Source organism: Mollisia scopiformis, assembly GCF_001500285.1.
Source record: "Mollisia scopiformis unplaced genomic scaffold LY89scaffold_2, whole genome shotgun sequence".
Taxonomy (NCBI): domain Eukaryota; kingdom Fungi; phylum Ascomycota; class Leotiomycetes; order Helotiales; family Mollisiaceae; genus Mollisia; species Mollisia scopiformis.
In genome coordinates this window covers 1,320,469-1,340,467 of record NW_017263582.1, presented here as the reverse complement: position 1 = coordinate 1,340,467, position 19,999 = coordinate 1,320,469, and the positions used below count along the sequence as shown (strand labels likewise).

Sequence of the window (19,999 nt, the reverse complement as noted above, 5' to 3'; positions counted from 1 at the left end):
CCGCAAATTTATGTTCATTATGTTAGATCTTTGGTGGCATTCCCAGGAACAAGCTTCCAAGGATCAGAGCTTCTAAGGTCATTCTGCCACATTAACGTAAAGCCCATCCACGTTCCTCATACGCCCCGAGTTCCACAAGTCAGGAGCACATAGCCCGTCATCCAAAAACTTTCCCAACTCCAAATACCTCACCTCAACTCCAACCTCCGAAAAGCACCCACAACATCAATCATCATCTCCGGTAACCTCATCCCTTCCTCATCCGCACCAAAAACCCTCAAAGCGCCTTTTAAAACCCGGTACGCCGTCCTCATCCAACACCGTACCGCTCTCCTGTCTCCAAGAAGGGTATTGAGATACGCGAGCAAATAGATTGAAAGGAAAGAAATTTCCCAGACCCGTCTTCCTTGCGCGAGGAGTGCTCGAAGTTCTCTCAATGCGTGCAAACAATGCCTTTCCCGCCCCCGCGAACTCCCGATTGCTAGAAGTAATTCCCTCACGCAATTTTCCTCATGGGAAATTTGCAGTGCCAATTTCCAGATCTCGTCTCTAGCTTTGTTTTCAGCAACGCTCCGCCAGATTAATCCCTCTTCCATGTCTCGGAGTCGAAAATCCAGAAGTGGGGGATGTGGTCCGGTGACGATTTGTAAACGTTTTAGTTGCTTCAAGATCTTGTAATAGGGTAGAGACGTCGATCTTCGAGGTAGGGCCGGTGGTTGAGAACGAGTTATGGGGAGGTAGGTGATGCTTTCTTGGTAAGGAGGATAGTTTGCTGGGGAAAAGTATGGTAAATCGAGGGTTGAATTTGAGGCGTTTAAGGGGCGTAATCTTTTCTCGTTAGAAAAGACCAAGTGAAAGAAAGAGGGGATTGAGACGAACTTGCAGAGATAACAACTCGTTTTGACGTTTCTCCTCCTCTTCTCGGGGTCCGTATAACCGCCTTTCTCAACCCACTCTCTCGTCCTCGTCTTCCTAACAGAAATCTTCCTCTTCACTCCATTTTTCTCAGCTTTCAGCACCGAGACAATGGCTTTGGTCTGAGAAAGAACTTTCCACAGTAATCGAGCAGAATAGAAAGACGACGCGCCGGGGAAACAATTCTGGTCCCCATCTCGCGCTTCGCCCATCCTCGCTCGCTTGCAGAACTCTTACGACGAGGAATACATATCTCACCAAAACCAGGAATCAAGCTTAGAAACAAATTCAAGAAGAACAACCAAACTCAAAATCAACGAACTTCAAAACCAAACGCGCGGGGTAAGGAGAAAAATAATCAACTCAACCAAACAAAAAAAGATCCTCTACAAATGCATCTCCGGCGCGTGCACACCCCCCTCCCCATGCATGCTCGAAATTTCCTCCTTCCCATGCATGTTGATGCTGCATGGAGGGGTCGAAGATTGATGCAAGGCCAAGGGCAAGAAACCTCTAATTCGCTACCCGAACCTTCAACGTCGTAGCGCTCAGACACTATTTTCGATGATCTGCTGCCAGGGCAGGAAGCCCAATGGAGAACCGTGATCCGAGATGCGCTTTTATGCGTTCCGTTGTTTGTTTCTTGACGGAGGCTGGCTGCGGTAATGAGTTTGTCCGGAGGATGGTTCTGCTTTGGAAAGTGCCGAGAGTGAATCCATTGGGATGGCTGGGTGTTTATGCCCACACGTACGGGCTGGTAGGGTGGGAGATAGGTAGAAGGCTTTTGTTTTAGAGATGAGGGAGCCGCTGAGAGATGAAATCTAGATTGAGGCTCTTGGTGGACGGGGGGTTTCCTTGAATGAGGAGATTGTGACGGGGGATGGTGAGGTTGCTGAGGTTCTTAATACAGTGGAAACCCTAGAGCTTTGGGAAACTGTTCACGCAATATTCGAACTTTAACTTGATACTGTAGATGAATCTAGAAGCATCGCACGAAACAATTGCCCTTCATGCACGACGAGAGTTCCAATCACGTGGTGTTCGGCAGTTACCTTACCCACATAAGCTCCAACGCTCTTTCCGCATCTTGAGGCTTTACATAGATACTTTCAAGTGAATCAAGCCTTTTCTTCTTGCGTGTTTTCCTCCAGATTTAGTGTCATGCTTCAATCTTCAAGTCATACAGGGTCTAAAACATCGCAAATGGAGTTGTTGCACCTGTCAGGCTATCAGTCATGGCGTGGCTCAGCTGCAATGCCCACTGCAAGGCTTTCGATTCCTCTACCTTCCCTCGTTATGGCCAACATTTGATCACACGACTGTCGAGTGTCCTTGACTAAAATCTAATTCTTATTGTTCTTCGCAGGCATCGTTTCGACCCCTTGAATCGTCGTTATGGAGGAGCAACCGCCAGATGAGGAATACCCCAGTATGCAGAAGCCTCCACCAGCTATGAAGGAGCAGCCTGCGTCTATGGAAATACAACCACCATCGTCTCTACGAATGCTGATCCATCTCGCATCCTTGAAACTTCTGTTGGATAGAGTGACTGCTAAGCTTCTAGGCCGCCTTGCCTGGTGTCTCCAACTCCATATCTCCAACTTTACAACCCTCACTCTGATGGCTGACAATCCCGTATACATCTTGTATATGATCGCCTACCAGCTTGGACCTCTCTTGAAAGTCGAATGGCTATCAGAGGCCAATCGCAAGAACTCAAAAGAATTCCAAAAAGCCTTCTCAGAAGCTATCGACTTCATCAAGACAATCCTGTTTTGGTTCGCCATAACCCTCATCTTACATCGTCATTCGTCTCCATTGGCTATGGTGCCTTTGAACCAGCTCATAGACAGAACGTTTGAGAATGATACGTTCTTTTGGGGACATATCGCTATCTTCAAGCTATTGCCCATGACCGAGTTCGGTACCGATTTTGTGCTGCAATCCTTTTTCCTTGTCCAGCGATATTTCCACATTGCGTCTCGTGCAACCACGCCCCTGGCTAGACTACTGTTCTTCGAGTTTCTGGATTGGATCTGGCCAAAACGATTCGACATCTGTCGTCTGATTGGACGAATTCTCTACAAGAATTTTGAGCGTTACGTGCTAGGCCAACTGCTTATGTACGTGTTGAATAATATCTGGATCCTTATTCGAGGCAAGGTGTTCTACAAGATGCAATATTGGGGTACTCCCAGCCTTTGGTACACTATGCTCACAACCTTTCAAGTTGCTAAGGGTAGTTTGCGTTCTTCTCGCTATCGGACGAGGCGGCAACCTGAAGTCACCATACTCGAGCCTTTCGAGTGCTCACCTATTCGAGAAAAAGACACTATCCGTCTCCTGCTCATTCATCCACGACATCCCAAAGGACCAATAATATGCAGTCTATTTCAGACTCCGCTATCCTCTGTTCCCCGTTACGAGGCCATCTCATATCGTTGGGGTGACAAAAGAGCAGACAAGAGTATTTCCGTCAATGGACGTATCGTCATGGTGACTCCAAACGCTCTTGAGGTCCTGAAGAACCGAAGTTCTTTCTGGCAACCCAAATTAGTTTGGCTCGATTCCGTGTGTATCAATCAAGATGATCAAATCGAAAAGGCCCTACAGATTGAGCTCATGGAAGACATATATCGCAAAGCATACATTGTTTCTGCTGCTCTTCTAGTAGATCCAAATGCGCTGGATTTCAAGGAAGAGGTTCGCAAAGTTCTGGGTGACTGGGTAGGAGATCGATGGACCAACAGGGCCACGAGTCCAGGTGTAATCGAATACCAGAACGAGATGATCAAACATCATATGGTGTCAGGTGCGGCAGATCTTCTGGACGATCTTCGCATCTCCAATGTCAGAAATAAGTCGAATCATTTTGCCTGGGTTAAAATATATGGCCCGCAACGATTTTCCTGGCGTGTCAAGGCTTTTCGACAGCTTCTGACGAACCCTTGGTTTGAACGGATGTGGGTCGTGCAAGAGGTAGCACTACCGCCTTCACTGCGAATCTTATATGGAGATCTTGAGATCGAATGGACTCATCTGGTAGACGCCATTACTATCATTGGCGAAAACCCAATGCTAAGTGGCCCATTGCTAGAACAGGGAGATTCTGTGGGCGCTCGAGTAGCACCACCAGCTGCTTGCACGACAATCGGACGGATGGACCGAATTCGGCAATCTGTTCAAAAGAATGAAGATCGATCGCTTGGAGAACTGCTTGTTACCTGTCGACATTTCATTGCCCAAGAGCCTAAGGATAAGCTCTTCGCAATTCGTGGTATGTGCTCTCGTCTCCCAAAAGGACTACTTAAGCCAACCGAAAGCACCAACAAAACGTGGGAAGAGGTCTATATCAATGCAGCCGAATGCCTAGTATCTTCGGGCGATGCGGCCAAGATGCTCGCTGCTTCTGGTTCCATCCCCGAAAATGATCTACAATCCACTACATCGCTGCCATCGTGGGTTCCAAACTGGGCCATCATACAAGAAGGATCGCCGCTATCTTTCTGTAACGAAAAGATGAATTATAAAGCAGGAGGACCCGGTCCAGTGCAGGCCCGAGTCGAAAGGAAGAGTCTCTTCGTACACGGTATTCTCTTCGACGACATAATGGAGCTCGGTCCCATCTGGAACGTCTCGCCATTTCTAGCCGGTGAATGGAACGCCTCAGACCTCATCCTAGAAAAACCAGCTCTGTTCAAAGAGTCCTACGACCTAGTCATCTGGTCCCCTTGGACCAAAGAACCTTACTCCGGCGTACCAAACCAAAGCTTGCGAGAAGCCTTCTGGCGGACCATGATAGGGAATCGCAGTTTGAAGGAAAACCCTGCTCCGACCACCCTGGTGAGGGAATTCGAGATGTACGAGCGGTTCTGGGCGGATATTGCGAGGGAGCCGGAGAGGGTTAGAGGGAATGTGGTGATGGACAGGAGGGAACAGGAGGAATTTGTGCAGATGTCGGCGTATTCGCATCCGTTGATTAGGTGTTGGGGTGGGAGACGCGTTTGTGTTACTCGGAAAGGGTTTATTGGGGTAGTGCCGCCGGTGTCGAGGGTCGGCGACCAGGTGGTGGTTTTTGGGGGGATGCAGACTCCTACTGTGGTCAGGGGGAGGGGAGAGGGTGGGTGGGAGGTTGTGGGGGAGTGTTATGTGCATGGAGTTATGGAGGGGCAAGTTTGGGGAATGGGGATGGGGTTGGAGGGGAGGGAGTTTGAGTTGGTGTGAGAGGCATCACAGTACTGGAACTGTCTTTGTGGAGCTGAAGGGTCTTTTTATGGATCAATCTGAAGCTGCTATTGGCGCGGCATGGGATAAGAGGTGATGGGATACTTTGTATGGAGTATCAAGGGATAGAGCATTACTAATAGTAGTTTCGGATGGGGATAATGATAGGAATAGAGCTCGGCAACGAGGGGCATAAACTGGATAAACGAGCTAGGAAGTAGTGCTGGTGCATAGGGAAATAGTTGATTGAGAGTACGACTAGGACCAATTAATGGCTCGCATTTTGAAGTACCATTTTCCGAGGATACGAAGTGGAACAAGTGCGCATTCTTTCGAAAATGGGCCATTTTCCCGCACTATAGATGTGTATCGTGCGTTCAAGGATGCGAGAAAAGGTTCTGTACAGTACCTTCAAAAATGCAAGCTACCTAAAGTGCGAAGCTTTTCTTGTGTGAGTGCACCCTTTTCAAATTGTATGGTGCATGCACTTTAGCATACGAGCTCGAGCCAAACACACTCTGATAAGTTCGGCAGGCATTGAAGAAAAGGAGGCAAGAAGAAGAATGGCAGAACATAGGTAGGTAATTGGGGAATATCTGGCATTGCTTTTTGTTCTTGGATACTTCGCTTCCCTCCTCTCCTCCCCCAAATTCCTCTCATAGCATCGGTTCAACGCCACAACGCTCTAGCAAACAGCACGATGAACACCCTCAGTCATCGGTCTCTTGCCACCGTGTCCTTGGCCCTTACTATGAGGCTGAGAGCCCGTGCTCGAGTGTTTCTTCTCGGCGCTGTTATCCCTTGCCCCGCCGAGGATGGAGAGGTCTCCTTTATCGTTATCCTGTTTGTTGTTAGCGCTCTCCTTATTTCCATATTTTCAGAAAGGGGGGGCTTGAGAACTCACAATAAGCCCCTGCGTCGTAGCACAAAGATCCGAAATCAACCGATCCAACAAATCAAACGACATACTCTCCCGCACCACCACCCTCAAGATCTCCGTGCTCTCCTCATCCGGCGGCAGCGGGTAGTTCGGGATGATGTACTGCTTGGCTCGCATCAGGTTGCTCACGTCCACTTGCTTGATGTGCGGGAATTCTTGCTTAAATTCATCCGAGAAGCGGAATGCGACGACGGGCAACCCGGCGTTGTAATCAGCGGACGTCTCGTTCTCTTTGCTGAAGACAGCGGCGGAGACGCCGGGGAATGTGAAGACGCCTTTCTTGCGGTGGATGTCGGAAATGCAGGTGTACCACCCCGTAGCTTCGAGGGATTTGGATAGTAGGCGCGCGTTCGACATGCAGTTTTCCATTATTTGGCGGTAGCCGCTGAAACCCAGATGGATCAGGTTGTAGTACTGCGCAATGACCTGCGCTCCTGGCCGCGAGAAATTGAGGGTATATGATTCCTCTGTTCCGCCCAAGTAATGCAGTTCGAAGACTAGGTGCTTGGGCAGAAGCGTTTCGTCCCGCCAGATGATCCATCCGACGCCCGCGTAGACCAGCCCGAATTTGTGGCCGGACGTGTTGATCGATTTCACGCGGGGTAGCTCGAAGTTCCATTTCGGGCCCCCGGCCTTCGCGTGCGTGAAAGGGGCCACGAAACCGCCGGACGCGGCGTCAACGTGGATGGGGATATCGACGCCGGTTTCCGCCTCGTAGGCGTCCAGGATCTGGGAGATTTCTTCGACGGGCTCGTAGTGGCCCGTGTAGGTGGAGCCGAGGATGACGAAGATGCCGATGGTGTTCTCGTCGATGTTCTGCTTGACGAGCTCGGGGTCGAGGCGGTAGTTGGATTTTTGGGTCACGGGCAGGATGCGTGCTTCGACTTCGAAGTAGCGGGCGAATTTCTCGAGGGCGACTTGCGCGTTGGAGCCCATGATTATGTTGGGTTTCGAGGTGTCTTTTCCTGCTGCCGTTCTCTTCTCTTGCCAGCGGCGCTTCATGGCGAGACCGCCGAGGTGGATGGCTTCTGAGGAGCCGGTGGTGGCGGATCCGATTGCTTTCTCGCCTTTTTGGACGCCCCACAGGTGGGAGATGATGGAGACGCAGCGGGCGTGCATTTGCATCATGGCGGGGTATTCGTCTGCGTCGGACATGTTCTTGGAGATGTTTTCGAACATGAGTTGTTCGGCGTGGGTTTCCATGTATGTTCCTACGAAACTGTATCATTGTGTCAGACCTCTATCTTGCTTCAAGCATATAATAGGTGAAGAGAATAGTGGAATACCTGGCGAGATTCAAGTTTGGTCTGCCATCAAGATCCAGCTCATCTTTGAGCATTTGGTGAACTGCATCTGCTGGAGCTCCTTCTTGTGGGATAATGAATTTGGAGATTTCTTGCTTGGATGCATAGCGAGTGCTGTAGGGTGTAATGTGTGAGGTTCCGCCTTTCGTGTGAGCATGATTATGACCTCCTTCATTCATCTGCATCTTTTGGAGGCCACTGATGATCTCATCAGGATCGACCTGAAGGGAGAATCATTAGAATCTCATACAATAGATGAGCTTGGAGCGCTGGAACTTACGTGCTTTGCGAGAGACATCTTGGATGGTATCTAGAATGATTCTTGAGATCAACTATTTCTGTGTGAAAGAGAAAGAAGAAAAGTTCTGAAAAACGAAGAGTGAAAGAAAGGAGATGTGGGGTAGGAACAGCTTTTGAATCAGGTCCAAACAGCGTTGAGCTTATGACGACAGAGGAAATCGCTTGGAAGCAACCCCACTACCACGCGCTGCATTTACTGGAGTACAGAACAGCATAGCAATGTGGAACTGATGTGGCATTCTGCATGTTATGGACAACTAATCCCTCAAGCTGTGGCAGCTTCAATGCCTCCCATACCGAATCAAAATACTCAACGGCGTTTGCTACTTTTCTCGAACTGGAGCCAAGACGTAATGTCAGGTCCCCCGCTAGAAAAAGCTTGGTTCTGATCCTTGTTGGCTGACTGGGTCTGAAACGTGACTTTGGAGTCGAGTCGAGTCGAGTCGAGTTGAGGATGTTTTTCGAGGGGCTGAAAAGATGAGAAAAGGGTTGGATGAAATATGAAATCCGATGGGTTGGTACTGAATATGAGATCCGAAGAAAGTTGTTCCTGTTCCTGTTCTTCCCCTGATGGGTCCCCACTTCATCCCTCCCTTATCTGGTGATCCCCCACATTTGGTGCTGATAGCGATAAGAGCTGAGAAAGCTCCCCCGGCAATTCCGGGATGAGGAAAAGATATCAATCAACATGCCATTCTCTAAATAGCATCTTTCGATATTTGGGATGATGTATTGTTCTAAGTAAGTCATTGAAAGGACGGAGGCCACGCCTTTAAAAGACGTCTTTCCACACATCGTTTGTCTCCATTCTCTTGTCGCATGAAATCTCCAACTTCCAAGGTTTATAACTTCATCTCTCTTCCTTCCCATTCGTCAATCGTATTCATGCTTTTTACACGAAAACGAGAGAGTCTTACGATGACCATCCCTTCCGTCGGCGTCAGTTTACACCGATCGAGGGGTAATGTAACAGGGATCTACAACGCCTCTCCACACGAATCCGTCGGTGATGGTATGATACGATGCCATTGGAAGTTGAAGCCGCGCAAGCTGAGGAAGCCTCAAGTTATGATGGATGAGGAATGCTGTTCGGAGACATCTATTCTACGAAAAAGAGGAGAAGCCAACTGCTGCAACCAATCTCTTTCTTGGTATACTCACATTTTATGCATTGTCCCTCCCGTTCCGCGAATCATGTTGCTCCCGAGCTGACGAAACAAGCTTGTATCAGCTCATTCGCCATCACACCTTAAACTGGCGACAAGCGTCATCCAACTGCTAGTCTATTCTCTTACGTCTCAAAGCTTCCTTCTTTCCCTCCATCTCTTCAACAACTTCATCAATCGTGATAATACATCATCAGTATGAAGTTAATCACTACTCTATTGCCGCTTGCGGCTTTCACTTCTGCCTTCGTCATTCCAGATGAAGAGGTTGCTAGCCAACTTGTCCTCGAGTCTCAAAAGGAATCTCAAACATTCCTCGACAGGCTACAAGGTGGCGTCGAAGATGTCTGGTCCGACGTCGAAGAGAGCTTCAAAGATGCCGTTGCTTTCGGTGGAAATGCCATCGACAATGCTCTTAATGCTGCCTCCGAGGCCGGTGAGCAAATAAAGAACACTTTCGAATGCCATCACTCCATGACCAAATTCGATACTCAAGGCTGGCTCGACTCTGCCATTTCAACGGTGGAGGATGTTGACATTCCATGGACCGAAGACGATGGTCACCATAAACCCCCACACCATGGTCGTCCTCACAAACCACACCGTGGTCATCCTCCCCACAAGCATGGGCACGCAAATAAGACCGTGTACCAGCTCATTTCAGAGAGCAAGTACACTACTAAGCTTGCTAAGCTCATCAACGAATACCCTGATCTCGTTGATGCTTTGAACGGTACCGCTGCCAACTACACCGTCTTCGCTCCCACCGATGCTGCGTTCGAAAAGATCCCTAAACACGGCAAGAAGCCATCCAAAGAATTGATCAAAAAGGTTCTCGCCTACCACGTCTCTCCCGAATACTACCCCGCTGGCCGAGTATTGGTAACTCACACCATTCCCACCATCCTCGGTGAAGATGCCCTTGGTGGCGAGCCCCAACGTCTGCGCGTCGGGTTCGGTATCCCCAAAGGCCTAAACATCAACTTCTACAGCAAAATCATCGCTATCAATATCGTAAGCTTCTTTTCCCTGTCCTCTAAACTACAACTACTAACTAACCAATCCAGTTCGGCAGCAACGGCGTAATCCACGGCATCGACTCCCTCCTCCTTCCCCCTCCCCCGGCAACAACAATCATCTCCCTCCTCCCCGGCGAATTCTCCACCCTGCAACTCGCCCTCGTAAAAACCGGCCTCTTCGACGCCCTCAAAGAAGCGCCCCACACCGGCGGAACATTCTTCGCCCCCTCAAACTTTGCCTTCAAGAAACTCGGTCCCAAGATCAACGCTTTCCTGTTCTCCAAATACGGCGAGAAGTACCTGAAAGCTCTGCTTAAATACCACGTTGTGGCCAACCAGACTTTGTATTCCGATGCATTTTACAAAGCGAAGAACGTTGAGGGTGAGGGGATGGATTTTGAGGGAGAAGAGATCCCAAAGGGCAGGTTTCATGTTGATCTCCCGACGCTGTTGGAGGATAAGAGTCTCGCGATCGATGTCGCGCGGTATGGGGGCTGGATTACTATTAAGATTAATGGATTCTCGGGTGTCGCGGTCCAGGATGGGATTGCGAGGGATGGGGTTATTCATATTTTGTCTAGTATCTTGATTCCGCCCAAGACACCTGGGGGAGCTAGTGAGATGGTGGAGGAGGAGATGGATTTGGAGGAATTTAAGGAGAGGTTGGAGGTTTTTTATAAGGAGTTGTAGGTGGATGGGTGAGGGTTTGTAGGATATGAGAAAATTTGACTAGGGAGTATTCATACGAACAAAGATAGGATATCTAGCATTGGATAGGATAGTTGGAAAGTAAACTCCATTCGAACAATCCAACGGCTCCCATTTCAACCCCACCACCCACGTGACCACCCCTCCCCCACTTTCCCCATACGAGCTGCCCATACGCCCTTCTCTCGATCCTTCACTACACCCTCAAATCACAAATCACTTCCTCATGCAGGGTCCGCTTATCCCCTTCTCCTTTCCCCGGATAGATCCTCATGACTCACACTTAACATCACCTCTCCCAAATTCCCCTCTCCTTCCTCTACCCAACTACCCAACTAAACCAAAACCCCCAAAAATGGACACCCAACACCCAAACCTCTCTTCCATCCAAACAGAAAGGATATACCTCGAACCCCTATCCCTAACCCATCTCTCCGACTTCCACGAACTCTGGACAAGCGAAGAAGCTGTTAAATGGTCGTTTGTCTCCCCTTCCCTCTCTCCCTGTCTCCCTTCTCTCCTTAACAACGGGGTCAAGCTAATAATTTGAGGCTGCTAGGACCAGGTTAGTAATGAAAAGCGTGGAAGAGAGTAAGGAGTTTATGAAGAAAATTTTGCCGAATGAGGAGAATCCCGATATTGGTTCATCCCCCCTTTCCAAAGAAAAAAAAAAAAAAGGAATAGAAATCTAAACCTCAAAAAAAAGATAAATTCGCAATCCTCCTAAAAGACGTAGAAGAAACCCGTAAATTAGGAGTGGCGGTAAAGAACGAGAAAGGCGAACCGAAATGCATCGGCATCACAGGCACGAACCGGCCGTCGCCGCAGGGGCTGGAGACGGGGTATTGTCTCAACGCTTCTTATTGGAACCATGGGTTCGCAACCGAAGCGTTTTCTTTGTTCCTTGGATATTATTGGACACTGCCGCGTATGTCTTTTTCTTTCTTCCTCTCTGCTTTCCCTTCCCCGATCCCCTTCTCGGTGTTTGCTCTGAGGCTGACGGATGGATGGATGGACGCAGAAAGGAAAGACGTAAAATGGCTGGTGGCGAAGACGGATCCGGAGAATAAGGCGAGTGAGAGGGTGTTGCAGAAATGTGGCGGGAAGAGGGGTGATGGGGTGGTGAAGTTGAAGCCGGCTTGGAAGAATGAGGGGTGGGGGGAGGTGGAGAGGGAGGTTGTGTGTTGGAGGTTTGATAGGCCGGGGGAGGAGAGGTGAGGGGGGAAGGGGGAGGGGAGTGTTTGGTGGGGAGACGGTGTTGTTGGCAGATATTCTCTGCTCGGAAATTAGTTTTTGGACTGATACAAAAATAAGCACTGGACTAGACTTTTGAGTAGGAAAATGTCTGGCGTGAACAGGGACTTTGTTTGGGTTGGGAAGTCTGTTTTGTTGAAAATACCCTCCCCCTGAGACTTGATCTTGGAATTGATATAAAGATGAGCACCGGACCTGACTTACAATGGGATTGGGAGATAGTCTGGTGCGAACGAAGAGTTTGTGCAGGTTGGGAAGTCTGGGTTGTTGACAGATATTCTTTTTCGCTGGAAAGTGGGTTTGGGATTTATATAAAGATGAGTACCAGACCAGACTTACTATGGTACTAAGAGATTGTTTGGCGTGTCTAGAGACTTTCTTTGGTTATAAAGTCTGGATTGTTGAAAAGAACTACTCTCTTGCTAAGACTTGGTTTTGAGATGGACAATCAAAGCTCTTTCCCCCAAAGAGAGAAGGATAAATCAATATTTAACAACAAACCACCCCTCCCCTCCTCCCGTGACGCTCCTTTAACAGCAACCCACCATTTCTTGCCAGGGCCCCGGGGTCACGACAGCAGCATCCTGTCCCCGGCGCATCGCCACCAACGTTGATGCCATTGAAACCTCTAAGCTGGCAAAGAAGCTGGCGAGAGAGAGAGGGGGGGAGGTCTATTTATCGTCTTCTTTCAATCGATCACGTGAATTATTGAAACGACGAAAAGAGGTGAATCTGATATGAAGAGGACGGTGGGAATTGGCGAATGAAGAAGAAGGAGTTCGTTGGAAAATGGTGAATGAAGAAGAAAGTAGACGTTGAATATACGTGAATTTTTGAATTGGTTTAAAAGAGGACAGTGGGAAATGGTAAGTGGCAAGAAACGTAATTATAAATAGACCACGCTCTCTTTCTGCTCTCTTCTACGAATAGAAGCCAACAATCCTACTATCCAGAGAGCAGGTGTGGAGCCGGGGACTTGGTAGGAGTGGTATCGAAACACAAGGGTGAATCAGCGGGGGTGTAAAAACGAAGAAGAATAGTAGAAGAGCGTGAATGAATAGGAATGGATCTGTTGGAAAGGCGTGAATGGATAAGAAGGAGTTCGTTATGAAATGGTGAGTAGCGGGAATCGTACCCATAAATAGAGCGCTCTTTTACGAATAGATACACAGAATACTGATGTCGAGAGAGCTGATGTCGAGGCAGGATATGGAGCCGGGAACATGGAGCCGGGAACACTGCTTATGTGGTGGAGGATTAGGCTGGTTTCAAGGCTAGAGGCTGGCGGTGATGAGAGCGTGCGGTTGTTTGGGTTGTTGTAAAGCTGGTTTTCTGTTGTCGATTCTTAGTTTGTGTTTTTATTGAGGAATGATAAATTTGGAGATGGAGATTGAGAGAGATTTGATTGTTCTAGAATTAGGTAGACTTTGAAGAAAATTCATTGTTGTACCTGAAATCAGAACAGGTTCTTCCCAAAAGTGCTCTACTTGCACGTTGAAAACCCGTGAAAAAGTATAAATTTTCAGCTCATTATAAGGCAGATCTCAGAGCTAACTACTAGCATACCGAAAATAGCTTGCATGCGGCTCGAAACTTTGCCACAGTGTTTCCATACTAACTTAGCCAGGGATATGCACGTGTGATGAATGTCTGTGTGAAGGAGGACAAGCACGTGCTTGCTGTGGAGAAAGGTAACACAATATAGATTAATTGCACGTGGCTGAACCGTCAGTCGTCATAATGGTCTGATGTCTGTTGCGCTTGTAACGCTGTTGTGGATGGATGGGTGTGCAGGCGCGTCGGTGGCTTGGAGGCTTGAGGTAGAGGGGTTGGTGGTGTTGGGTTGACATGGAGTTTGGTTCGGTTGGAATGAGCGATAATGGCAGCTTTGTCGTTATCATATCTCGTCTGGCGGTGTAGGGATTTGTTGAGATGGAGGTTTTTGACTTAGAAGCAAACTTGTGATAGAGAGAGAATTGCGGAGGGGTAAGAAGTAGCGAGAAAGAAAGGAGCCATGGTAGACAGTGAGCATAGATTGACTTCTAACTTCGTCATTATGGTCTGATATTAACTGAGCTTATAGCGCCAATGATTGCTTGCATGGCATACATGTGTAGTGGTTTGCATACGTTGATGCTCGGAGACCCGGGAAGAAACATGGAAAGCAGAACAAAACACTCTATGCTCAAAACCAAAGTGCAGAATAATAGAGATTATCACAATGCTCTCATTCCAGGCTGCAACTATCGCATCACCAGCCTAGGAATGAGGGCGGGAGTGGATGTCCGCGCTTTTCGTACATGCGCAAGCTGAAAAGAGGGGATGTAGAGGCTCGAAAATAGAGATAAGATAGCAAGTAGTATGGATGGAGGCTGATAAAACTCGCCGCAATGACCTGATGTCTGGTACGCTTGTAACCTAGGACGAGACATTGACCACTTGTGGGCATTGTCGAGGCTCAACGAGAACGTGTGCAGGACTTGGCAAAGTATAATGCTTGATAGTCTGGTTCAATGACGCTGTTGTATCACCCGAGAGCCAGGGATCAAGGGTGTAGAGGAAGCACTTGAAACCGATATTAGAAGCTTGAAACAAGTAGGAACTAGGTTGAAGAAGAGGAGAGTTGGCTATGCTGTGGTGTTTAAAAGTAGGAAAATGCATTGGACCCTGGATGCTGCAGTGTCTTGGCTCTGAAGCAGCTGCACGGAGCATGGCGAACATGAATTATGTCAAGAGTGACAAGTGGTCCAGCTTCGGAGATGGAGCTGAAAAGAGATGCAGGAGCAGCTTAGATTTGGCTTGGCCCTCTACCATGGGCCTGCAAAAGAAGTATTGAGACAATGACAGGACCAAGTACGAAGAGTGGCTTTTCGAAATCACTCAGAAGGTACTTGTGGTTGTAAATGCAGATGCAGATGCAGTATGTAGCACATGTGCCGTGCCGTGTCTTGTGTACATGTACAACGCTCCCGAATCCCAAGGGAATGGTTCCTTGCGGGAGATCAGCAGGCACATCGTGATGAGTGTTGATCAATAGATCTTTGAAGTGATATGGTGTCCACGTGCGTGTCAGGAGGTTAAGTCTTGGACATGGAATCTGGAATTCTTCTCTCATTTCCCTCTCTGTCATCAGACATGGAAATGTCTTCGAGGCAGGGCATGCTGATTGCTCGGGTGTACCTTATTTGCCACTTAGTCAAGTGGCTTGATCCTTTGAAATATTGGTAGCCTCGAAGTTTGGTATCGAGGTTTCGGTTTCCATCTTGAGTAACAATGGCGTTGAGCGTTGCACTGTGTCCATGTTGGTACCTCGTGGAGGGCCAAGGATGAATTCCGCAGTGCACCTGCCAAGTCAATGCTTTCCTAATCGTCGAAGACCAAGAAAGGAGCATTGTTCTTCAGGTATCGCGGAATACGGCGCAGAATATAGTAGAGATATTGCACATGAGGTTGAGTAGTTCTCGCTTCTTTGCACGCCCCTTTTTTCGGTGGCTTCTTCGCTTAAAGAGTCCCCAGAAAATTTTCGGCTGCAGTGGTGACCCCCATTGGAAAAGTTTCTCGAGTGACAATGGGGCTGTGAGAGACAGGAAAGTGGAGTAACCAGACGCTCGGTACATCTTGTGTCGGTTTCAAGGACGGTTATCTGATGCCGGCCTTTTCGGATATGCATATAAAGCCACCTCCAGAATAGATACACCAAATGCGAGTTTATGCTGTGTTGTCCGGGCAAAGCCACTCCTCAGTGCCGGCCTCCGATGCTTCTCAGACCGCCGGCATTGTAAGACACGACCTCGAATAGCGAACTTTGGCGCTAATATACAAAACATACGCCTTTGAGGCGCAAAAAGCTGCGACATATCGGCAGTCATGGGGTTCTGGAAGGGAAAATCCTGCAGGGAGAACCATATGCCACAAATAATATGGGACGAGCCGCCAAGTGCGACTCGCGGAAAAGACGTCCTTCGGTGAGTCCGTTCCGAAATGGTTGGTTATCGTAGCGACGTTGTACAGAAGCATTCTTTGTCGAAACCAATTCGGATGCAGCTGATGGATTTGATTAGAAAAAGATTTGTCTGCATGAGAGGTCGATCTGTCACTTCTGCGTCGGTAGAGTGGGGGAGTTTCCTTTAAACTATGGTAACGAAGAGAGGTTGCATTTTGTGCAGGAGCACAGCGGATATGAATAGACCGGCTCCAATGGAAGGAAGCATATCCCAACGCCATGGTTGTTGCTTATTTGTGAGTTGTTCTGGCGTGGTAGAGATTGGCAACATACGGCGCAGCACAACCTCGAGATCCATTGTCCCTCTCCTGCCATTTGGTGGTAACGGGCGCTGGTGTCACCATTGCTGGGGGTCCTAGAGGCTGTCAGCCTTGCGATGCTGGAGGACGGTAAAAGTGAGCTGTCGATCGATGCAGGGCTCTTTTTAGGTTACTGTACCCGCATCAACCCCGCCGCATGTGGTGTGGATGTGCGCCAGAGAGGAGGAAAGTTCTGATAGCGAGGAACTTGCCGGGCTGAACTGTCTCACAAGAGAGGCATTACTCAGTTGGAAAGCGGGAAAGTTGCCGGGAAAAAGTTGCCCATACTCGTTTTGTATAGAACATGATGGTATGCGATCTTTGCACGAGTAATGGATAGGATAGAAGAGGGAAGCTTTTCGTGGTTGGATCAACCCCAGCCCAGATCGTGACAGAGGTTCGCTCGATCAGGAATTCCGATGGCGCTAGGATCTCGAGCTAAAATAGTGATCGTCTATGCCCAGATCGGTTAGTGTCCGGCGATTCCAAGAACATCGATTATGGGCTGGAGATCAGAGGCTAGCACAGCCATCAGAAGTTGCGCTTGACCGCCTCTGCTCGAATGAAAACATGAACATATTGCTGAATTGAGAAAGCACGTCGCATTCGCATATATGGAGAGCGTCGCGTACTCGTACCAAGATTCAGTTGCGATTGGAACAAACATGTACAGTACGTATATATGTGTATGTATGCATGTGCGAGTGTCTAACTGTCTACGCACGTCCCTGCCGCAATGCAGAAGAGACAAGGTGGGTAAGACATACCATGAAGACGAGTGAGTTTCTTGAAGTAACTTGCATCAAGGTATCTATCTTGGGAATGCTCGAATGGGTGCAGCTGAGCCCCTCGAAACGAGCGAGTTTCTTGGTAACCTAACATCCTCTAAATGCGCTTGTTGTCGTCGGCGATTAAAGAGTATACGCTTGATACAAGGGAAGTGTGGAGACTCGAAGATGTAGGTACACTTTAGCTGCGGGTACTCTAAGATCGAGTTAAACCCAATTCAATCAGTTATGCGTTCATGACTTTGTATTCCTCTCGTCTTTCCCATGTTCGAAGCAATCCTAGTCGTGCAATTCCATCCCATCTTCCAGCTACCAGTAGTCGTACGCTCATCCTACCAACACCGCTCCATTAATTACCCTTTTCAACCAACCAACTGAATTTCTGCCGGGGTTCCCTCCTTCCTGGCCCACCACACACGACCCACCCCCCACATGCACGCCATTCCGCCATCGTGGTCCCTTGTGTTTCGATAACTATTTTCCGTGTCCATCTTCCCTACCAAATTTTTTTTTTCGTTGGTTTCTTCTTCCACCTCCAATTCAAAGCTGTTGTACTCTTGTCTTCTAGGGCAATAGTTCCCACGCTTTGAACGTGTCTTCTAGGACAGCCTCAGCCATATCGACTTCTGCTTGTGTCTTCTAGGACATTTGCAACATCCGTCTATTTGTCCGGTTACGTCTTTGTTTACCCTTATTTGAGTCTTCCAGCACGCTCTTGACACATTCGTCATCATCCCGCCGTCTGGTACTTCAGAAGTCCTTGTACGTGTCACGTCTGCTTCTAAACACGCATAAATATTTCCAATCTGTTGGATCCTTCAAGCTCGTCAAGAACTCAGTATTCTGCCTCTTCACTCCAGTACCTTACAAGTCACCGCCTCTGTCTTCCTTGTTCGTCCCACAACCGGCATACGACAAATCACTATTTCTTCTTTCTCCTTGTCCAGGACAATTACACGCATCACTTGACCGCTATATGTTTCGCAGCGTTCAAAGGGCCTTCACCAGTACTCCAATCCACGCTCTGCACTCAACAAAACACGTCCAAGCACGCAAGATGTCTGACTCGAAGCTCTTAATCTACTTGGTCAGAAGAGACCTCCGCGTGTCTGATAACCCCATCCTCCACTCTCTCACAACCAACAAGGACCATGGTTTCACCCACCTCCTCCCTCTGTATGTATTCAATGCCCAGCAGCTAGAGACCTCTGGCTTCATGAAGGAGGGTGCAGGAGTTAAGAGCCCATACCGTGAAGCACGCAGTCAAGTTGGCGGATTCTGGCGCTGTGGTCCACATCGAGCCAAGTTCTTAGCAGAGTGTGTTTGGGACTTGAAGACCGGACTAGAGAAGGTTGACAGTGGCCTCTGTGTTCGCGTTGGTCTTGCTGACAAAGTCATCAACGAGTTCTTGACCGAGTCGGACTTGAAAGTTGGAGCAGTGTGGATGGTCGCAGAGGAAGGAGTCGAGGAAAATCGTGAGGAGAGAGCAGTCAGGAGCGCCTGCGGAGAAGCAGACGTTGAGTTCAAGCTCTTCAACGATGAAAAGTATCTCATCGATGAGTAAGTTTTTGTTTCTCACCAGCCGCTGGCACACAAGCCACCAGAATTGACCAATAATAGCCGAGACTTGCCCCTGGATAACATCGAAGAACTTTCCGACATCTTCACCACCTACCGCAAGACTGTCGAACCTCTGCGCAACCATCCTCGAGCTGTTCTGCCTACTCCTGAAAAGGGCTCGCTGCCGAAATACCCATCCGAGTCTTCGATTCCAAACCAGTACTCCCCTTTCACAATCCCAACCACCCTCGACGGTATCAAGAATGCCCTCCTCAAACCTCTCAATGCCCAAGACTTGATCAAGGATCCGCCAACATACCCTGAAGGAGCCAAATCTGCCCATCCCTTCGAAGGTGGCGAATCACATGCACTAGCCCGCCTCAACCACCTCATCACCAGCGGCAGCATCACCACCTACCACATTACCCGCAACGGCCTCTTCGGCGAAGACTTCTCCACAAAGCTCTCCGCCTACCTAGCCCTAGGCTGCATCACATCCCGCCAAATCCACTCCTCCCTCCTCGCATTCGAAGACGGCACAAACCCAGAATACGCGTCCATCGAAGGCTACGGCCAAGGCGAGCCCGAAAAGGGCGGCACATACAGCATCCGCTTCGAGCTCCTCTGGCGCGACTACATGCGTCTCTGCACCCGCAAATTCGGCCCCAAGCTCTTCAACCTGTCCGGCTTCAAAGCAGAAGACGACCAACGCTGGCGTACACCTTCTCAACCGCGCAGCGCCTCATCCCAAGAGATCAAAGAGCAGATCGAGCGCTTCCTCAATGGTACTACAGGCATGGGTCTCATTGACGCCTCGCTCAGGGAACTGTACCACACGGGCTACACCTCTAACCGCGCTCGTCAGAACGTCGCGAGTTTCCTGGCCAAGCACCTCAAGCTCGATTGGCGCATCGGCGCAGAGTGGTACGAGAGTATGCTCGTTGACTACGACCTGTCGTCCAACTGGGGTAACTGGCAGTACTTAGCAGGCGTAGGCAATGATCCTCGCGGCGAAGCACGGATCTTTAATCCGGTGAAGCAGTCGTTTGACTATGATGCGCAGGGCGAGTACGTCAAGATGTGGGTTGAGGAGACGAGGGCGCTGAGCGAGCCGAGCGAGATCTTTCAGCCGTGGACGGTGGCGGAGGAGAGGAGGGGGGAGTTGGGATTGGAGGGGTTGGTGGGGGTGGAGAGGCCGTTGTTGAGGATTGATTTTACGGTTAATAGGCGGGGAAGACATCCTGGACGTCAGAGGGGCGAGAGGGGTCAGGGTGATAGGAATGATAGGGGTGGAAGAGGGGGTGCGAATGAAGGCCCTAGAGGCGGTGGTGGCTTTGGAGATGGAAGAGGTGGTCGAGGTGGTGAGTATCGGGGTGGTTATGGTGGCCGTGGATATGGGTCCTCGAGAGGCTACTTTAGAGGCTTCTATGGTGGTCGAGGTGGCAGAGATGAGAGGAGAATGGGGATGATGGATCGAGAGATTCGGACTATGGAGTACGCGCAGGCTCAGTATCAATGA

At 49.2% G+C, this 19,999-nt stretch overlaps 7 protein-coding genes across 7 annotated transcripts; 4 read left to right on the top strand and 3 right to left on the bottom strand.

Moving 5' to 3' along the window:
- Positions 1–188: 188 nt before the first annotated feature.
- On the bottom strand, positions 189–1,127 carry LY89DRAFT_663858 (uncharacterized protein; the record flags this gene model as incomplete). The annotated part of the gene is made up of 1 exon (XM_018212731.1): positions 189–1,127. The coding sequence occupies one exon, from the start codon at positions 1,125–1,127 to the stop codon at positions 189–191; it is 939 nt and encodes a 312-aa protein (XP_018077777.1).
- A 900-nt stretch (positions 1,128–2,027) lies between these two features.
- On the top strand, positions 2,028–5,139 carry LY89DRAFT_713883 (uncharacterized protein; the record flags this gene model as incomplete). Its single annotated transcript, XM_018218086.1, has 1 exon — positions 2,028–5,139. Exon 1 carries the CDS (start codon positions 2,311–2,313, stop codon positions 5,137–5,139), a length of 2,829 nt encoding a protein of 942 aa, XP_018077776.1. The 5' UTR covers positions 2,028–2,310.
- A 516-nt stretch (positions 5,140–5,655) lies between these two features.
- On the bottom strand, positions 5,656–7,804 carry LY89DRAFT_181885 (glutamate decarboxylase). The gene is made up of 4 exons (XM_018205618.1): positions 7,664–7,804; positions 7,366–7,604; positions 6,044–7,298; positions 5,656–5,980 (listed from the first exon to the last, which is right to left on the bottom strand). Exons 1-4 carry the CDS (start codon positions 7,679–7,681, stop codon positions 5,825–5,827), a joined length of 1,668 nt encoding a protein of 555 aa, XP_018077775.1. The 5' UTR covers positions 7,682–7,804; the 3' UTR covers positions 5,656–5,824.
- A 938-nt stretch (positions 7,805–8,742) lies between these two features.
- On the top strand, positions 8,743–10,659 carry LY89DRAFT_777170 (FAS1 domain-containing protein). The gene is made up of 2 exons (XM_018222117.1): positions 8,743–9,863; positions 9,917–10,659. Exons 1-2 carry the CDS (start codon positions 9,048–9,050, stop codon positions 10,556–10,558), a joined length of 1,458 nt encoding a protein of 485 aa, XP_018077774.1. The 5' UTR covers positions 8,743–9,047; the 3' UTR covers positions 10,559–10,659.
- A 93-nt stretch (positions 10,660–10,752) lies between these two features.
- Positions 10,753–12,120, top strand: LY89DRAFT_181763 (acyl-CoA N-acyltransferase). The gene is made up of 5 exons (XM_018205616.1): positions 10,753–11,056; positions 11,136–11,218; positions 11,283–11,504; positions 11,598–11,790; positions 11,957–12,120. The coding sequence occupies exons 1-5, from the start codon at positions 10,803–10,805 to the stop codon at positions 11,967–11,969; spliced, it is 765 nt and encodes a 254-aa protein (XP_018077773.1). The 5' UTR covers positions 10,753–10,802; the 3' UTR covers positions 11,970–12,120.
- A 3,391-nt stretch (positions 12,121–15,511) lies between these two features.
- Positions 15,512–16,177, bottom strand: LY89DRAFT_181803 (uncharacterized protein). Its single transcript, XM_018205617.1, has one exon. The coding sequence runs from the start codon at positions 16,052–16,054 to the stop codon at positions 15,593–15,595; it is 462 nt and encodes a 153-aa protein (XP_018077772.1). The 5' UTR covers positions 16,055–16,177; the 3' UTR covers positions 15,512–15,592.
- A 1,800-nt stretch (positions 16,178–17,977) lies between these two features.
- Positions 17,978–19,999, top strand: LY89DRAFT_573950 (cryptochrome; the record flags this gene model as incomplete). The annotated part of the gene is made up of 2 exons (XM_018208712.1): positions 17,978–18,480; positions 18,541–19,999. 2 exons carry the CDS (start codon positions 17,978–17,980, stop codon positions 19,997–19,999), a joined length of 1,962 nt encoding a protein of 653 aa, XP_018077771.1.

Coding starts and splice junctions, on each gene's coding strand:
- LY89DRAFT_181885 (XM_018205618.1), bottom strand. Junction 7,299..7,365: donor CCAAACTTGAATCTCGCCAG/GTATTCCACTAT, acceptor ACAATGATACAG/TTTCGTAGGAACATACATGG. Junction 5,981..6,043: donor CTACGACGCAGGGGCTTATT/GTGAGTTCTCAA, acceptor AACAACAAACAG/GATAACGATAAAGGAGACCT.
- LY89DRAFT_777170 (XM_018222117.1), top strand. CDS start 9,048: ATGAAGTTAATCACTACTCTATTGCCGCTTGCGGCTTTCACTTCTGCC. Junction 9,864..9,916: donor AAATCATCGCTATCAATATC/GTAAGCTTCTTT, acceptor TAACCAATCCAG/TTCGGCAGCAACGGCGTAAT.
- LY89DRAFT_181803 (XM_018205617.1), bottom strand. CDS start 16,054: ATGGCGTTGGGATATGCTTCCTTCCATTGGAGCCGGTCTATTCATATC.
- LY89DRAFT_181763 (XM_018205616.1), top strand. CDS start 10,803: ATGCAGGGTCCGCTTATCCCCTTCTCCTTTCCCCGGATAGATCCTCAT. Junction 11,219..11,282: donor TGAGGAGAATCCCGATATTG/GTTCATCCCCCC, acceptor CTCAAAAAAAAG/ATAAATTCGCAATCCTCCTA. Junction 11,505..11,597: donor ATATTATTGGACACTGCCGC/GTATGTCTTTTT, acceptor GGATGGACGCAG/AAAGGAAAGACGTAAAATGG.